This window comes from Macrobrachium nipponense, chromosome 40 (assembly GCF_015104395.2).
Source record: "Macrobrachium nipponense isolate FS-2020 chromosome 40, ASM1510439v2, whole genome shotgun sequence".
Classification (NCBI taxonomy): domain Eukaryota; kingdom Metazoa; phylum Arthropoda; class Malacostraca; order Decapoda; family Palaemonidae; genus Macrobrachium; species Macrobrachium nipponense.
Genome location: NC_061101.1, coordinates 13,958,136 through 13,978,135, shown reverse-complemented (window position 1 = coordinate 13,978,135; position 20,000 = coordinate 13,958,136). Strand labels below are relative to the sequence as shown.

Genomic DNA, 20,000 nt, shown 5'->3' with positions numbered 1-20,000 from the left:
TTCAGCCGATAAATAATACAGCAAGGCGTTAACATTCCTTGAAAACGATGTTTAATTAAACTAATTTTGTCCTTTGATCAATAAAATAATTTGCATGACACATTTAGTGGGCCTAAATTGGACTTCTGATTTTCCCACATGATTAGCCTAGGTCTATTTTCAGCAGCATACTCTATCGCATACGTAATATTGATGAATATTTAAATCGACCATACCATATATATATATATATATATATATATATATATATAATATATATATATATATATATATATATATATATATATATATATATATATTAATCTGCTTTATTTGATTATTCCCGTTATTCTTGTTTTATTATTAGCCATGTTCGCCTTTCTTCTTATCCTTTTCATAATTGCTTAACATAATTAACTCAGACCTTATTCAGTCTTATTTTTTATCGAATTCCTAGCATATAGTCCTGTTTCATTTGGACACGTTGGAAAGCTGTGTGAGTCAAAACTGACGAATACATTAAGAAAGGCTTACTTTCATTAAAGCTTTCTTAGGTTGATCAAAATAGAAATTAATTCAAATTAGTTTCACATGTATGCCTAGACCTACTACCATAAGCATATTATAAGTAGCTGAAAGGATAAGAAAAATATGAAAGGTGACGTTCTCGTTTAAGTCTATTTCATATGTTTTTTTTTTTTTTTTTTTTTTTTTTTTTTTTTTTTTTTTTTTTCCCAAGTAAAACCTACTGCTTTAATCAAGGGTTGCTCTTTGACGGCTACAGGGTGTAACACGAGTGTATGTGTAAGTGTTTACATAATAAAAATATGGAATGTTAGTCCATATATATAAAAGTCTAAAACTAAAGAGGTCAACCAGATTGCTTGCAGGAATGTGATCAGACTAGAGACGCTAAAGATGACGTATACAATAAGTATGTAGGCTAAGATAACATGCCGTCACCTGTAGTCATTCAATTGTTTATAAACATTAGTCCAAGCTCCCTGCTTGAGACAACTACCCCGACCTATAATTCAAACGGCCTACGTGATCTGTAGCGTGTCTCATTTTGATTGTGTGTTCGTATGAAACTATGTCATTTGTATGTATGTTCATATGTTCGAACTACTGTCTGTTCCTTCATAACTTGTAACAGAGATGGGAGACAGGCAGAACAGAGTTAGCTATCGTCACTAGAAGACCTGTACCTCTTTACCTAAGCTTTATCATGTAGAGGAATAGGATTAGCCATCATCATTGGCAGAAGCGATCAAGCTATCGTTATTAGAAGACTTGTACAATCATACCTGATCTTCACCATGTAAAACTTCAGAAGAATATATATCTATTTTTATACTTCGTGTTTTCTACAAGAACCTCCTCACCGAACCATGAGTTTAACACATCGTCGTAATAACCAACAAGATAGTACCGACTTCGTAAGTGATCTACAAACCCCAAGACACTCCATTGAAGATGGAAGTGCAATACCAACCGACTTAGCGTATAGATTATCGCAAGTCTAACATTACCTCATAGGGCGCCTTATCATACAAGGCACAAGCCCTAATATTGGTGGCCAGCGTACCAGACAAACTCTACAACGTCCTACGAAGAAAAACCAGAATAATAAATCATGTATCATAAGAAGTCAACGACGACGGAAGCAGCAGATTCTTCAAGCAACCTAGTATCATCGTTAGTGAGCGACTTCAGAAAACAATAAGAACTTTTCAACGACGACGAAAGCAACAGATTCTTCAAGCAACTTAGTATCATCGTTAGTGAATAACTTCAAGAAACAAAACCGACGTGTTCTTTTTCCTACGGCAACGCAAGCTTCGTCTCTCATTAGAATCATTCAAGAAAACATCGTTAGTGAGCGTTTCCGGCACTTCAAGAAACAAACCGAACGCGTCTGCAGCATCGGATCTTTCAAGGGCTCGAATCATCGAAACAACGCGCACGGGGGAAACTGAAGCCAAACCAGGTCATCCGCTAAATAGAGAAGGAGGACCAAGGCCGTGTGTCGTTATCGGAACACCGTGACTTCCCACAAAAGCAAGCTAAGTACAATTTTTATTCATTTGGAGTAACTTTGAGTGTTTCCTTTGCAGGTCGAATTTCGTTATTCCTGTGGCTGAAGTTACGAGACATTCTTAATCTTACTTTTTTACAGAAATTATCTACATCATTGAGATTTCGCTACTGCGAGTTTTTATCTTTGAGTGTCTGTTTCCAGAAGTTCTACTGAAATATCATAATCATATACTATGTTAATTTTATCATTTTGGTGTGATTATTAATCCCTTAGTAACAAATCATATTAAACAGTGAATATGCGTTTACGCAGTGGACGTCTGTATTTATACAGATGCATGGATAGGGTCGTTAAGCACCGTAGTGATTAGAAAACACACAAAACACAAGTGGAACACCCGTACAAATCTATATAAATTAGAGGTAACACTATTTCGGGTCATGACAATAAATGCTCCTTTGCAAAGTCCCGATCGCAGTTTTAGCCTTGAGTTTTTGAGTTATATAAAGTATCGAACCTCAATGGACTCAACTTAACTTTAAAAATATGGCTGGATTGCAAGGGATAACATGTCTGTAAAAAACTTTCATCAGGCTAAATGCGCTGACCAGGATCCCTCACTATTTCAAATTTTAGCAAAGAATGAAGTACAAACAGTTAATATTGAATGCAGTAGTGATAACTTGTCTTATTAGTAATCGCTCAGTTCCTAATAGTTCGTCATTCATTGATTTATACGTAACCAGCAACATAATGCTAAAAACACACAATACGTTGCCGATGGTAATAAAAAGAAGGATCCTAATTATTACAAAAAGAAATAGAAACAGTAGCCCGTTCAGAATCAAACAAGCAAACTCGGTGACTGTGTCACCTAGTCAAGCGGTCAAGGTCAGTTAAATCTGCCGAGTTTTCAAAGCAAAGCAAATTCCACACAATAAGCGACTCTAGCAGAGTGGGGAAAAGCGATGTTGGTTCATACATACCGATATCTTTTTGAATTAAAAAGGATTTTTCCTATGAAACACACGACCGTATAAAGTAATCAGAGCAGGTTTCGTTTTTTTTTTAATACGTAAGTTATTATAAGTAGTGGTGGATAAAGCCCGACTGTACGCGCCGTAAAAATTAGAATATCTTGTTTATTTCTTTAGTAGACGTAATATCCTGTATTTACGGACTCACCGTCTGTTGTTCGAACTTCTCTAATGAGAAGTCCGGATAAGCGAGCGCTTACAGATACCTCTATAGTATAAAAAACATAGATCTGTATCTAGTGTAATTGTAAGATCCATCTAGGGGTATACAAAATATTATCTTACATCCTGCAAAATAAGGCGTGTTTATCAAAGGAAAATCCTATAAACCTTCAAACATATTAAAATCCGTTTGAACAAAAATGAGACAGTTAATCAAATAATAACTTATATAAAGGAACTATACATTTGTCTCATAAATCGTAACATTGTTCAAATGACCCAACAGAATTCTCCCACAACCGCAGTCGCACTTTGCACGCAAAATCTCGAGAAGCATGCACCCTCGAATGTCTTAGTGCGTGTAAAAAAGACTTTGCTGGGAAATGAAATTTTAATCCTTCCCGACTCTCTGAAATATAACGATTTCCGCTGCAAACAAGTTAATATAGTAATCCACAAAAACCTATACATATAAATAATCGCATTTCTTTTATTGTTGCTAATTTTTAATCCCGCCCAACCAGTCGTGGATGAATCTCTCTGATAATCTATCTAAAGTAATATCAGTAAAGTCATTCAAGCAGAGGTGATTCAGCAGAAACTTTTTTTTATCTTTTATCTGAATACCACGAAGTTTCTCCACTAGCGAGTGATTTCTGGGAAAAACGGATGTAATTTAACACAAAATACGGTCTAAGGACAAACATAAAGCTATATACGTACCTTCGTATAGAATCTCACTGAAATTTCAAAACAGAGGTAAATAACGCAGTTGAAAAATGTTAGTAATAGGAGTCATTAGGAAATCAAATAGCCCATATAATTTTTCCCTCAAACGTCAGAATAAATTTTTTTTTTCACCAACTTGGACTTACTTAAATGCTTTTACCAGATACCATTACCTAAGTGATTGTACCTCATACACCGTTTTCAGCACACTCAGGGGACATTATCAATTTTTACGTATGCCTCCGGCTTACGTTGCGCCCCAATTACAATATAGTGTTTGGAGACTTTTAGGGGATACCCTACATGCCTATATGGATGATCTTGTAATCTTTTCTAATACCTTAGAAGTACATTCACATAAACTAGAGCTAGTGCTACAGAGACAAAGACAAGTAATCTCAGAGTAAAATATCTAAATGTGAGTTTTTAAAAACCGAACATGTTTATCTAGGTTTTATGCGTCTAGTCAAGGTCTTAAAGTAGTCCATGGTAAGGTGTCGGCTATTCATAACTTCCGGTACCTATTAACGTAAAAGGGGGATACAGCACTTTGGCGCTGTAGTGGGTATTACAATCGTATGTAAATATGTAACTCTTCAATCATGACAGCTCCTTTAACAGATCTTACGAAGAAGAGCGTAGATTTCTTATGTCTAAAAAGCATCAACAGGCGTTCGATATCTTAAAAGCGGAATAATGCAGCTCACCTAACTTAAAAATCCCTGATTTAAATAAGGAATTTTTTTTATTGCAACAGACGCCTCAGACCAAGGGGTAAGAGGGATACTACTTCAGCAATATGATAAACAGTTCTTTCCTATAGCTTTTTATTCATGTAAACTAAGCCCTTAGAAGTAAATATGCAGTAATAGGCAAGGAAGGGCTAGGTATCTTTAACACTGTAACATTTTAAGTTCATAATCTATGGCTATCCTGATAAAGTCTTTACTGAACATGAGTCCTTTACCGAGTTTTTCAAAAAGGCTTTAACACAGTCCAAAAAGAAACTCGGTGACAAATGATCATTCAGGTCTTTGGAGCCAAGATAAGATATCTACCTGGGAAAGCAATTATCATAGCTGACGCATTATCCCGCAATCCCGCACCATACTGCAAAGAACCATTAATTAGACTAAAAGATATAGAAACATTACCGTGGGGGGCCCTTTTTTTTTAATTGGGTTAAAACCGGTATCTTAAAACCAAGAAAATCCTTAACCCAAGAGATCGCGAGCATTGAATATCTGGGTTGGAGCGCAGAACTGTTACAAACTGAACAAAGCAAGAGTCAACAGACTTAATTCGACGAACGGAAACAGAGTCAGCAGCAATAAACACCAAACAATAAACACTTCGAAACGGAAACAGGGTCAGTGGCTAGGCAAAAACAATAAACACTTCGAGCAGAAACCCTAAAGCAAAAGTATATTTAAAGTATGTGTATCAGAATAATGCAATCAAATGTAATATTATATGTAGGTCCGTGACGAGGAAAACCCGATGAACACAGCAGATGACTAACGACCAGGTAGTAGTAATAATCTCTCTCATACCAATCGTCATAAACTGGTTGCATTCCGTCATCCAGGGTTCCCTCCTATGTCACAGAAAGCCAAATCACTGTTTTACTGGCCTACAATGCTTACAGATATAAAAAGCACATAACTAATTGTAACACGTGTCATGAAAACAAGGGATACACTAAGACACCTGTCAGTTTAGGAGCCTATCCTGTGCCAAATCAATCCTTGAAAGAATATACGTAGAATTATTAACAGAATTACGAGTCTGACAGAGGGAATAAACACTTCTTAGTGTTAATAGTTCCTTGACACGTTATATAGAAATTAATAGCCACTAAAAAACACCAAACACCGCAATTGAGTGCGTTACGAATATTTATGAGTGCTAAATCAGTAAATATGGAATTCAACACAATAATCTGTGACTCGGGTGGTGTAAATCAATAATAATCTCCTTAACACGTTGTGTGAATTCCTTTCCATTAATAAAACCAATAATATATTTTATCACCCAGAGTCAATCGGTTTTGGTTTGGTAGAATAACGGATAATTAAATAGGAAGTGTCAATGTCTTACGAGTTACAACTCGTGATATTGGATCCGAACTGGATTATAGCGGTTCTCGCGGTTTTAAATACCTTTATCATTTATATCTTGTATCTATAGAATTGATACCGCAAGTAGCCTTATACGGTACGCCGCTAGAACACTTTTCCACACATTCAAGCCAACCATTAATTTATCAATATATATATATATATAAATAAATAAATATAAAAAATAAAATAAATATGGATACAAGTGGAGTCAATATAATACACTCCGTAAGAAGTCGGAAGGGTTACAATTTATAATAAAAAAGGAATCACGATAAAATCAATAAAGCAAAACGTAACCATAGGTTAATTAAATATCCAAATATATATATGCGTAAAGATTTGAACTCTAACTTAACGCTTTAGTAATGACAAATAAGCTAAAAGTTCAAACACATATCAAAACCTACTGACATATTGTCTGTCCCGGTGATTTATATTCGTAGTCAATGAAATAAAAAAAAAAAAATAATAATAATAAATAAATAAATAAATAAATAAATAAAATAAAATAAAAGAGATTTTAAAGTCAGGAAGTCTAGAAGTGAAAATGTTATCTATGAAATAATCCTATATGAATCTTATACAGGGCTAATAATATATATAGAATTTGTATGGAAACCTTTTTCATATAGTTTGAATAAGGAATATTTAATTTAACATAATTACAATTATGCAGATTTCCAACATGAAACTAATATATTGTTCAATTTTGGTACTGTTTTTTTTTCAGACATTCTTCTCATGTGGGTCGAGTATTAAAAAACAAAAAATTTATCCTAAAGTCGTATTTGTTACAGCAAGTAACGTAACTCTTAGCTGGCTGAGAGCAATCTCCTGCCAAGTGACGACGTCATCATTGCCGTATCAGCATTTGTTCCTTTTAACCTCAATAATCTGCTTACACAGGCTTCATCTGTGTGTCGTCTCTGCTTGCAAAAGCAGATTGACTGGAGAAAGGAATGCTTAGCCCGAACTTCTCATGGGCAAGGCAGACGTTAGGTACAAGTGTCTATCGGTATGCGCAATGCAACTTGCAATCATTTTAAAATTAATAAACAAAATAAGGAAATAGAATTTCTATAACATCAAAATGAATTAATTTTTTCTGAACCTCATAGACATTTAGAAGTATCACGATATGGATATGGATTATTTACTTGCGACATTGCCTTATTACAATTCAAGTAAAACATTCATGGGAAAATGTCACATTTTCTTGAAAAACCCAAAGTTTATTTAGAAATTAGTTACATAGTGGGTTTTTTCGTTGCACCTCCTACCTATTAATAAAGTTTTTAAAATTAACCTCAGAGGATGCGCGCGAGAAAATTGAATATGAAACTTTTGTTAGGGCACATAGGATCAGATTTTATCACAACTTAATTTCAGTTAGCATAGAGAACTACAGAATCATGATTAATCTTCTCTTGACTCTTATGTTGCCTGGCAATCTTACAATTAGATCCGTTTTCCACTTCTTTGTCTAGTAACTTACTACCAGTAATATCGAATTTTCTTTGAGATTCGTAATGATATCTATTTATTTTTTATAATTATAGACCTGGATAGGTTTCACTCATTGTTAATGCCATGGATAAAAAAGTTTGTACAGCGGACTCTTTGAATTCCAAAATATCAGCGAATTCATGTGGGTTAAGTCTTGGTCTAAATGGCTCTCTCCCCTCCCCTGTATTTGGATGTCGTCTGTATTTACTTTGCCCTTGTGACAAGTATAATTTCACTTGCAGGCTGATTAATGGAACCTGTTACAGTATCCTGCAGTACGAGAGTTTCACATCGCAACTTCAAAAAATCGTTCGTCGCAGCGGACGACTACAGTCAAGTAACAACCGCCTACAATGTGAAAGAATTTCATGGACTTCTTCGACCGACACCGTATCTCGTCGTTAATCTCGTTTTGATGCGGAACGCTCCAGCGACTGTCGGAATCGACTACGAAAGGGACATACTTCCGACAATTACGACCCGAAGGATATTCAACTCTACTTTGCTGGCGAAGGACTCGTGCTGGGATGATCTATTCATCGCGAACGTAATCGTGTAGCTTAGGATGCAGAGAATAAGTAGAGCGCAATATAGAATGTTGGACCCGCCCAGGCAAATTTTCCCTTGTTTTAACCCTGTGAAATAGGCCGTTTCATTGGGCTATAGGTGGTTGTCTGGAACTGTGTAATGGACGAAAAGTTGTTCGAACGCTAGTTAAAAGTGAAGTAGTATAACCTCGGTCATGTATCCTATATATATAAAGTATCATGTATCCTATATATAAATGATCATAAATAACAGAATCGAAATATATTTTTTGCGTGTACGCACTAGGAATCTATATATAAATGATCATAAATAACGGAATCGAAATATATCTTTGCGTGTACGCAATAGGAATCTATTTAAAGTGCACATATATTAATCATAATTATATGAATCCATATACATATGTATAAAACATTCAGGTAGCCTATAATCAATCTGTTACCTTTCATCATTACCAATATCTGCAGTTAGTATATGAATTAATGAATCAGATATAACATTTAGCATAAAAATCAACGAATCAATCAGCATAAACATCAATAATATTATCAATTCATATATGAATTTTTTATCAGTTAAAATATGATTTTATCATGTTAATCTTCATTCTATGCAATTATCAGAGTACATTAGTATTTTCTGTAGCATATGTATCTTAATGAGATGAAGTGAAAAACTGTATCATTATATATCCTGTGATCACTATTATTTACCAATATCATTGTTTTATATTTTATTACTTGAATCAATTCATGTACACAATGAATTTTTATTTACTTATATATATATATATATATATTCACATAGTGTCTGTATCACACTCCTATAAGTCAAATGCAAGTCAAGTTTGAGTAATATTCAGTAGCTGGTTTTGGTAGCTGACCGAGCTGATGTAAGTGTTTACATAATAAAAATATGGAATGTTAGTCCATATATATAAAAGTCTAAAACTAAAGAGGTCAACCAGATTGCTTGCAGGAATGTGATCAGACTAGAGACGCTAAAGATGACGTATACAATAAGTATGTAGGCTAAGATAACATGCCGTCACCTGTAGTCATTCAATTGTTTATAAACATTAGTCCAAGCTCCCTGCTTGAGACAACTACCCCGACCTATAATTCAAACGGCCTACGTGATCTGTAGCGTGTCTCATTTTGATTGTGTGTTCGTATGAAACTATGTCATTTGTATGTATGTTCATATGTTCGAACTACTGTCTGTTCCTTCATAACTTGTAACAGAGATGGGAGACAGGCAGAACAGAGTTAGCTATCGTCACTAGAAGACCTGTACCTCTTTACCTAAGCTTTATCATGTAGAGGAATAGGATTAGCCATCATCATTGGCAGAAGCGATCAAGCTATCGTTATTAGAAGACTTGTACAATCATACCTGATCTTCACCATGTAAAACTTCAGAAGAATATATATCTATTTTTATACTTCGTGTTTTCTACAAGAACCTCCTCACCGAACCATGAGTTTAACACATCGTCGTAATAACCAACAAGATAGTACCGACTTCGTAAGTGATCTACAAACCCCAAGACACTCCATTGAAGATGGAAGTGCAATACCAACCGACTTAGCGTATAGATTATCGCAAGTCTAACATTACCTCATAGGGCGCCTTATCATACAAGGCACAAGCCCTAATATATGCACATATTTTGGGGAATGAAAGATAAAGTTTCTTTGAACAGAAAATATTTTATAAACATCCATTTTAAGGCGTCCGTTGTCGGTGCGGGGAATTTTAAAATAACCGTTATCATTAGTGATGCTTTCACGCGATACGAGTTCGTCGGATCGAGTAACCTGAGATGGAGAAGAGAGCGGAGGTGGCGTATTGGAGTGATGGAAGGATTAGGCCGATGTTAATAAAGTATCTCCCAATAAAATGTATTCTTTAGGTTTTGAAGAAGAAAAAAAAAATGTATGTATCATTGAAACTGTTTCCCTCCCTATCTGTGGTATTCACTGGCCACCGATAAAAAACAAAACAAAAAGAGTAAGCCTAACTGAATCTCTCATCCTTCAAAGATAAGTTTGCTTATTCATTAGACAACTATCAAAGATTTCAAGTGTAGATTTAAAAACTTCTTCCTCTCCATCTAAAGTATTCATCAGACACCAGTAATAAGCGTAGAGCTAGTCATGATTCCTGGTTCAGCAATATCGTGACGAGGCACTAGAATTCAAAATTCACAAATGAATGTTGCTCAGCAACATTTACACTACTGTATTGTCTTGCTCTCTTGTGGTGCTTCGAGGTGTTCCACCTCTAGGCCAATGTTCTAAATTTTGCCGTTCTTTAAACAATTTGATTTTTCTATGTATGATTCTCTCCGGTTTATTCTTGATATCTCTCCAACAGGAACTTGCACCGAGTGCAGTGCAATAATTGTCTCTCGCTCATCGAGGGATGTTTCTTAAACCGATAAATGACACATTGACATTAGATTCCCATGCACATAACATCAAAAGCAATAGAGTGAGGTCGCCTGGTTCACACTGTTAGGATATGGTTTTTTTCTCTCTTTGCTTTTAAATTTGATAGCATTTTGTGAGATTCCAATGTATTCTGTAAAATTTAACAAATGGAAAAGTTCAACTGCCTTCAACTTAATATTGAAATGATAATTTAAGGACTATGTTTTATGCGATACTACTAGTGATAGGTGTCTCCTATCTATTTGGTAATGTATATCTATGGTTGTGATATGACGTTTTTTATCACCTCGTTTCGTTCACGTCAATTTTGCTTTATGGAAAAGTTTTACACAATAAAATAACATAATGTTCTAAAGATATCAGTGACTGTTTTTAACGTCATTACATATGATTTCTTCCATCTTTGAAAAGAAAAATAGATAAATAAGGCATGAATCGTGCGTCAGGCAGGTGAACGAAAAATTATGAAACTTTGCCAAGAGTTATTTGGCCGACAGTACCAGACGAAACGACGCAGCAAAATTCAAAATTTAAAATTTTGTTAGTTTGATTCCTTAAGCTTATAAAGTAGGCTTATAATTTTGTTCACACCTCGCATTTCAATTCACCTTTTCACTTGATATGAATCATAAAAACTAAAATTTTTTCCTATATTTACAATGCCCACCATAGGTGTGCTACTCCCCAGTTTAGGTAACAACGGAAAGGCTGCTATTAGAAAAATAGAGAAGAACCTTTATAATAATAATAATAATAATAATAATAATAATAATAATAATAATAATAATAATAATAATAATAATAATAATAATAATAATAATAATATATTTTTTAATTCTTCCAGATATTGCATGTGGATCCCGTGCCAAATTGATCGAAGGACTAGGGTGCGTGATTCCTGTGACGGGACTAATGATATGGACCACCGGTTAGGATATAGGCTCCTACAGGGGATCACAAATACCGACCAGCTAAATCAGTTAAAGAAGCACTTCAGCCGGGGTGTCTTCAGTTACCCACGACCAAACCACCGTAAGTTTTGTGTCACTGTCATTATGCCAAGCACTGGGGCAACTAAGGCCATTTAGCGCTGAAACGGAAATTGACAGTAAAAGGTTTGAAAGGTGTAACAGGAGGAAAACCTCAAAGCAGGTGTGTGTGTGTGTGTGTGTGTCTGTGTGTGTGTGGGTGTGTGTGTGTGGTGTGTGGTGTGGTGTGGTGTAGTGTATGTGTGTATGTGGTGTGGTGTATTTGGGTGTGTGTACGTGACCATGTGCAAACGTGTGTGAGATGGCTTTTTACACATTTATGATATTTTTCATTCTTTTTATATATACATAATTACATACATGGGAATTGTTAAACATCGTAATATATTTTAACATTAATTTTCCCATCCATCATCTTCCAAACCATGATTAGTATTGATTCTTTCCTTGCTTTTATTCTGTTTTCTTGACGCATACCGCAAAGTTATACATTCACACCGCAGTCATTTTCCATCGAAACTAAGCTAAAAAGACCCTTTCTATTACCGCAGATGACGTGTGGTTAGGAATCAAAGACAACAGGTGGGTGGAAGGACCCGATCCCCGAGTCCCACCTAACATGTGGGACATACATCAGCTTAATAAAACGGAATTCTGTGGGTATGTTGCTCTGCAGATGTCGCCCCCTACACTCTGGGATGGCAAGTGTCTTACGCATTCACTACCCTTCTTTTGTCAGGCAATGCTTGAGTGACGAAACTCTTGTAAGCGTGCAGTTGCTTTAAGCTTTATGGGGAATTGTTATTTTCTGACTCTTCTTTACATACTTATACTTGTATATGTTAGAAATCAATGTTAGCCCATTTTCAAATGACGAATACAACATTAGTGTAATTGTGATTGAGATGGTGCAGTTGTTATCAATTTGAAGGAGAATTGAAAATTTTCTGTCTCAACTATACCTACACACACACACACATATAATATATATATATTATTATATATGTAATATATATATATATATATATAATATATATGATATACTAGTATATATATATATATATACAATATATATACATATATATATATATAATATATAGATAAATATATATACATATATATATATATATTATATACTATATATATATATATATATATATAATATATATATAATAAAAGGCAAAATCCAAGAATGAAAGTGAAACGATGGCGTAACTCTCCTTCTTGGATTTTGCCTTAATTCATATATTCATCACGTTCCAGAATCTTGTGATTATCTATGTATATCTTAAGAAAAAATGTTAACCTTTTTTGGAATGATAAATATATACAACGTTTGTGTAATTGTAACTAAGAAATTAAACTAAGTAGAAGTGAAAACTAGTCGAGCTGTTTACCTTTCACCTCAGTTCAGAATATTGTTATCGAGAGACATTTGGAAAAGTGATTTAGCGTTTACTGATGTTGGGAATCATAAACGATCATTAATACCTTTATTCGTGGCCTTTGTACCTGCATTTCGACCAGAATACAGAGAAAGAAAGATTTTGAGTAGACTTTTGTATAGACTTCGGTATATATAATGCTGATGGTGAACACAGCAGTTATATTAATTGAGGACTGAGGAGACATAAAGTAGACAGGTAACTTTTATTCGACACAACGAGGCTTAAAATTCATTTCAGGAATACACAATATCGGGCACATATCACACGCAAGCCGTGATTCATTCTTAAAAAGAACTCTCAGTATAAGTGTTTGAAATGTGGAATTTCTGTCAATCCCTCGAAATATGTTTTCATCATTATATACCCGGTATCCTTAGGGATGAACTTATATTCTATGTCAATCTTTCCCTTTGCTTCAAAGCAAGAATATCATTTCCCTTCAAGATTTGCGATTTATCGCTATGAATTGCTTGTAGCATTACATCGTCGCTTGTTAAAAGCTAAATTTTCTCATTTCACGACTTAATGTTTTCTATAACTAAAACATTTTGCTTTTCTTGCCTTAGCATAGCACTAGATTTCATCACTTCCTCTTGGCTAAGAATACTGTTCATGTGTTGCCAGCATATTATGATTGACAATGTTTCCGTGACTCCATCCAGGTTAGGAAGGTTCACCATCTATCTAAAGGAAAGAGGGTCTTCATAAGTACCTTTTCCATCTTAAAAATAGGGTGAAAATGGAATGGCCCTTTATATCTGGCGTTTTTATGATTTATTTTAATAGATAATATCTTGATTGGCATTCACTTCTGGAGTGATGGTACGTTGACAATGGCCCTGACCTATTATCAACAAAGAAATGCAAATAAATAATGGTTTTTAGATGCAAGCGAGCAATTCTTTATTTGCTTGTCTTTGTAACGATGCAGCGTTATAGATTTTCATTGTTTACGTGTAGGTCTCGATATAAAAGACCATTTTGCTGTCAAGCGAGAAACAGCTAACAAGAGGGATGCGACTGTGCTTGTCTTTTCTTGATGTCCTATCAACTTTTACATGTGCATGGCATTTGAACCTTTTGCCTAATAGAACTGTTGCTTGCTTGGGCTATTTGTTGCCAGGGCCTAAACTGAGAGAAGACTCCTTTGGACATGTCGCCTATAACCTTGACATGCTGTGGATATAAAAAGCTTTTTTTCGAAATCTGGTTCTTTCACTACGATTCTGTTTTGACAGCTATATTACACAAACTCCTTCCATATGAAAAGACGCGTTCCCTTGTCAAAAAATGCTGAAATGATGTCTTTTAGGTATGAGTGAACTTAAAAAGTTTTATGAACTGCAATGGTGAGAAAATCTCACTTAGATTACAACATTTCATTATGCATTTCATTCGAACCAATTGTAATCATTGGGTTGTTAACTAGATTTATATGCATTAATTAAACTGAATTAATTTATTTTTACCCAAGTGCAACGGAAGTTTCGGAAGTTTATGTCGCAGAATAAATGGAAATTATATTGGCGGGTATGTGAACGTTTTATTGCTTTACTGTTATTTGTGATATCTTAAAAACTTAGTTCTATAATACGAGCGTTAAAATTTACAGTAAATTGCTTTTAAGGAATTAGGCGTTATACACTCTTCGAGTCTGTATATATATGTATATATATATATATATATATATATATATATATATATATATATATATATATATATATATATATATATGTAATAAATACATTATTTCATATTACAGTATCTGTAAATAAAAACCCATGACCTGAGGTCATGGCATTAGGAGGGTCCTACGTGACCAATGCAGATCTAGATTACGCTATGCGCTGTCTGCAGTAGCCTGGTTTAGCTCTGTACATTGTCCAAATTTTACAGTAATGATAACTTTGCACAACAACTTCCATGGGAAGCGGTTTACCTGTTAACCTACGCCGGAAACTTGTAACTTCCGAGCCGGCGGACTACGTATGTTTTTATATGAATCGCTGAGATAGCTAATGTTCCGCTATCGACGTGATGCTCTAGAATGGCAGTTCCGTGCCAGCATTCAAACATATCGGTCTCCCGACCGATCTGCATCTCTAGTATGGAGTTACAGAATAAAGTTGTTATATCTGTTCAACTTATCTGTTTGAATCCTCTCCTTTAGTTAAGAAGAACCACTCTACTAAGATATCACAAGGAGATGGAAGGAACCAGAAATACTTACGAATGACAGTCGTAAGGAGAAACAAAAAAAAGTCTTTCGCAAAAGCGAAGAGACTTAGACTGGTGGCAGCTAAAGACGAAGAATAAAATTAACAAGACCCATATCAGCCGACCGAAGATCTACAAGAACCAACTTCCACCTTCGAAATCAAAACTAAACAGAGGAAACGGGATCTTCAATCAACGCAACATTTTATGAAGACGAAGATATGTCCTTCATCGAGAAGAATACAAGCATCAACATCGACGTTTGAGTGACTGTTGTCACTTATCTTCGAGAATCAACACCGGACGAGAGCAGCATCGAACATCAACAGAAAGAAGAAAACACACAAAGGAAACATCGCGCGATCACTAGCAAGGACGCAAAGAGTAGAGCAAGAGGCAGTAGTGCAAGGACGGAGGCTGTGACGTCATCAATCTTGGACTTCTTCATGCATCGTGCGCCTGGGAGAAGACCGTGACGTCATCACGACTTCCGAGATTGGAAATTGGTAAGTAACGACTAGATTTATTTTTTTTATAGAAATCTTTTTTAATAGATGATACATTTCTGCGTTGCCAGTGCAATTGATCTATGCTATGTTTGAATACGTGGACACAAAAGAACTCCATTGAATTTTAACTGTTCTTCTTGTATACTAATACAGTTTCCTCTATTTCTAAATCTATTTATTCTTAATTTAATAGGAGAGATCTATTTCAGTATTTCCCTTTAACTCCTCTTACTTCTTCCTAATGAACATCATTGCCTTTGGAAGCTTAAACTTCAAGTCAGTGGCCCTCAAGGGCTTTTTCCATATGAATAGTGTTCATCTTCTTCTTCTTATAATAATAATAATAATAATAATAATAATAATAATAAATAATAATTAATTTAATAAATAATAATAATAATAATAATAATAATAATAATTAATAATAATAATTCTACGAGTTAAATAAATTTAAAATGCAAAATGAATTACTGTCACTTCCAAAAGAATTTTTTTTTTATCATGACTATGCAAACAAAATATTCACAAGTTCAAATAAGGTACAAGTGAAATACCTGAGATATTTTATATAGTCTTATACCAGGATTTAGATGTTTTCAACATTTTCTTTTCAGATTGTGATGAAAATATATCAACCATACGAAATGAAATAAACGCACTTCGAGAGTCTATGAAAAAAGGTGAAGAAATACTGGATTTCTTCTTTTAATTTATATCAATGACTTTAAAATGTCCTTGTCATAAAATGTGAAAAAAAAATCATGGATGCATAAATGATATTGACGCTACAATGGAAAGCCATGCTCACACCCATATTATTGTACAAAAACACTTAAATATCCACAAAAACACAGAAACCCATTCATATATAAATATACACAAAGACACACACATACATACATATATACATATATATATATATATATATATATATATATATATATATATATATATATATATATATATATATATATATATATATATATATATATATAATATATATATATATATATATATATATAGATATATATATATATATATATATATATATATATATATATATATATATATATATATATATATATTCCTACTTAACTTTTCTTCTCTCCAGCTAAATGTAACTAAGCACTTGCTACGAATTACATGACATACGGGACAGTAACATTTATACTACCCTGTTACTTTTAATCATTTCAATACGAACAATAACTTTTCAGAGTTCTACGCCATCACGCAGAGTCTTCAAACGTGTTCCAGTGACATCATTGCGGACATCAGCAAGCTACTCAGTAAAGGTAAATATGAACAAATAAGAATTGATAGCCTTTATTTTCGCAAGCACGTGTAGTCGACAGAAGGCGCCGATTCGCTGAGGCACAGTGTAGTGATACAGATAAAAGTGATGAGTCACGTCTGAGTACATTTCCGTTTATATAGTAATGTCTCTTAGATGTTCATGGCTGAATTTGAAGGCTGGAACGTCCACTCATTTTCCTACATTCTTTACTAAAACAAGGCAAGGGACACTTTATTATAGATATATTTATGTATATATGATTATAATCACTTTAGCACGTGACTCATTTATCAAACATAAGAGACGGGTATAAGTCCTGACCCTTTTCGACATTATCTCCAAGCCATTGACGCGTATTTTATATATACATGTCTGTAGTATGTATGTATATATAATATATATATATATAGATATATATATATTATATATATATTATATATCCATATAATATATATATCTATATATATGTAATAAATACATTATTGAATTACATAATCTGTAAATAAAAACCCATGACCTGAGGTCATCGCATTAGGAGGGTCCTACGTGACCAATGCAGATCTAGATTACGCTATGCGCTGTCTGCAGTAGCCTGGTTTAAATCTGTTACATTGTCATCGTTTTGCATTACTGATAACTTTGCACAACAACTTCCATGGGAAGCGGTTGACCTGTTAACCTACGCCGGAAACTTGTAACTTCCGAGCCGGCGGACTACGTATGTTTTTATATGAATCGCTGAGATAGCTAATGTTTCGCTATCGACGTGATGCTTTAGAATGGCAGTTCTGTGCCAGCGTTCAAACATATCGGTCTCCCGACCGAACTGCATCTCTTAGTATGGAGTTTACAGAATAAAGTTGTTATACCTTTTTCAACTTATCTGTTTGAATCCTCTCCTTTAGTTTAAGAAGAACCACTCTACTAAGATATCACATAGGAGATGGAAGGAACCAGAAATACTTACGAATGACAGTCGTAAGGAGAAACAAACAGTCTTTCGCAAAAGCGAAGAGACTAATACTGGTGGCAGCTTTAGACGAAGAATAAGATTAACAAGACCCATAATCAGCTGACCGAAGAACTACAATAACCAACTTCCACCTTCAAATCAATACTAAACAGAGGAAATGGGATCTTCAATCGACAACGCAACATTTTATGAAGACGAAGATATGTCCTTCATCGAGAAGAATACAAGCATCAACATCGACGTTTGAGTGACTGTTGTCACTTATCTTCGAGAATCAACACCGGACGAGAGCAGCATCGAACATCAACAGAAAGAAGAAAACACATAAAGGAAACACAAAGGAAACAACGCGCGATCACTAGCAAGGACGCAAAGAGTAGAGCAAGAGGAAGTAATGCGAGGAAGGAGGCTGTGACGTCATCAATCTTGGATCTTCATGCATCGTGAGCCTGAGAGAAGACCGTGGACGTTCATCACGACTTCCGACGCGATGACGACAGGAACTGTGACGTCATCCCATGTCAACAATCCTTCACCATATAATCTGTTGAGCTAAGTACCATTTTATCTATTCAGGTTTTTTTCCTCAGTGAAGTGTTGTTCCATCAGGAGTTGATCGTCCAGTATTCTGGGGGTGAGTTGTTCGCCATCTTAATCTTCCTTCATTACAGAATCAATCTTCAACTACGAGTTCTCGCCCGCAGATTATTTTTTTTCTTCTCGTTGTTGCTAATCGTTTCTTGCAGGAATTCTCCGTATAATATTTTTATCAAATTATCTGTATTTTTGTATCTTTTGGGGGATTTTCCTATTACTATAACACATTTATACAGTATATTGCATATGCGTTTACGTAGTGGTCGAGTGTACTCTTATAGATATTTTGATAGGACCGCAAGGAATAGAAGTGATAAGAAAAAAAGTAAAAGTGAACATGGCAACTACTCCGGCTGGCAACCCCAATGTGGTGACTCTCGTGAGCGTGAGGTCAGCAATTGTCCCTTTTCAAGGTCGGGTAATGGGTTCCTGCCTCAAAATGTTGAGGCATGGATCTCATCTGTAGACGCTCATTTAAATGCAAAAAGCATCACAGACCCAGCAGTACAATTACAGGAGGCCAAAAGCTTCATAGACTTTGCTAAAGGAGACGCAAGTGCTTATCTAAGGGGTGTTTCTTTCCAAGAGGCGACTACATGGACGAGTTCAAACAAAATCAGATTACGTGCCGTGTATGGGGGTGAAGAGGCTTTAGATGTAGTATTGGCATTGAGAAATATCCTTAACCAAGCCTCCATGACTCAGCTTAATGTTGTCGAGCGGGCGGCGCTAATTGCCGACCGGCTAAATGAATATCAAGTTAGTTTAAGTAACTCCGGGTGGGTTACGAGTGCCAGAATCGCCGTGAAAGATTTTATCCGTTTAATTTACCTTACGAGTATTACTGCAATGTTGCCTGAAGCGTTAGTGCGGTGTTTTGACAAAAAAATTGCAGCCCAACAGTACGGAATTAGATGTGTATAAACAAATAAAAAAACACATGTCTAAATGTACCGACCTAGATCCTTCGCTCATTCAAGTTTTTGCAAAAAATGAGAACAAGCCACACAAGTAAACGTGGTACCAATAATAATAATCAAGTTGCAGGGATGGTTTGTTATAACTGTAAACAACCAGGTCACATGATTTCAGACTGTCGGACGCGTTTTGTTCAATACATAATAGTTCCACTCATTCATATAATCGTTGCTACTCGAGGAATCAACAGCAGAATCCTACAAACACGCAACCAGTTGCCAGTGCAAATAAAAAGAAGGGTCCTCAGTACTATAAAAAGAAACAAGCAAACGGCAATGCTGCACAACAGCAGAACAAACAAATCGTGCTTCAGGTACCTCTGTTCCTGGGCCGTCTAGCCAGAACTTGCAAGGTCAAGCGAATTTTCAAGGTGTGATAAACAAAGCAAATACCACGTAGTTCGCTCCAAG

At 35.1% G+C, this 20,000-nt stretch overlaps 1 protein-coding gene and 1 long non-coding RNA gene across 6 annotated transcripts in view; one reads left to right on the top strand and one right to left on the bottom strand.

Annotated features, from left to right (window-relative positions):
* Positions 1-12,544, top strand: part of LOC135211934 (adhesion G protein-coupled receptor E2-like) — a 199,347-nt gene extending 186,803 nt beyond the window's left edge. For 4 of the 5 annotated variants that reach the window (XM_064245181.1, XM_064245180.1, XM_064245183.1 and 1 more), the window contains 2 exons: positions 11,427-11,614; positions 12,123-12,253. In XM_064245181.1, the coding sequence (XP_064101251.1) occupies positions 11,427-11,515 (89 nt within the window). In that variant the 3' untranslated portion in view covers positions 11,516-11,614; positions 12,123-12,253. Of the gene's footprint in view, positions 1-11,426; positions 11,615-12,122 lie in introns of all 5 variants that reach the window. The other variant, XM_064245176.1, reaches the window with a different exon arrangement.
* The window catches only part of LOC135211937 (uncharacterized), a 267,529-nt gene that overhangs the window by 67,024 nt on the left and 180,505 nt on the right, over positions 1-20,000 (bottom strand). The gene's annotated exons all lie outside the window — the stretch shown is intronic.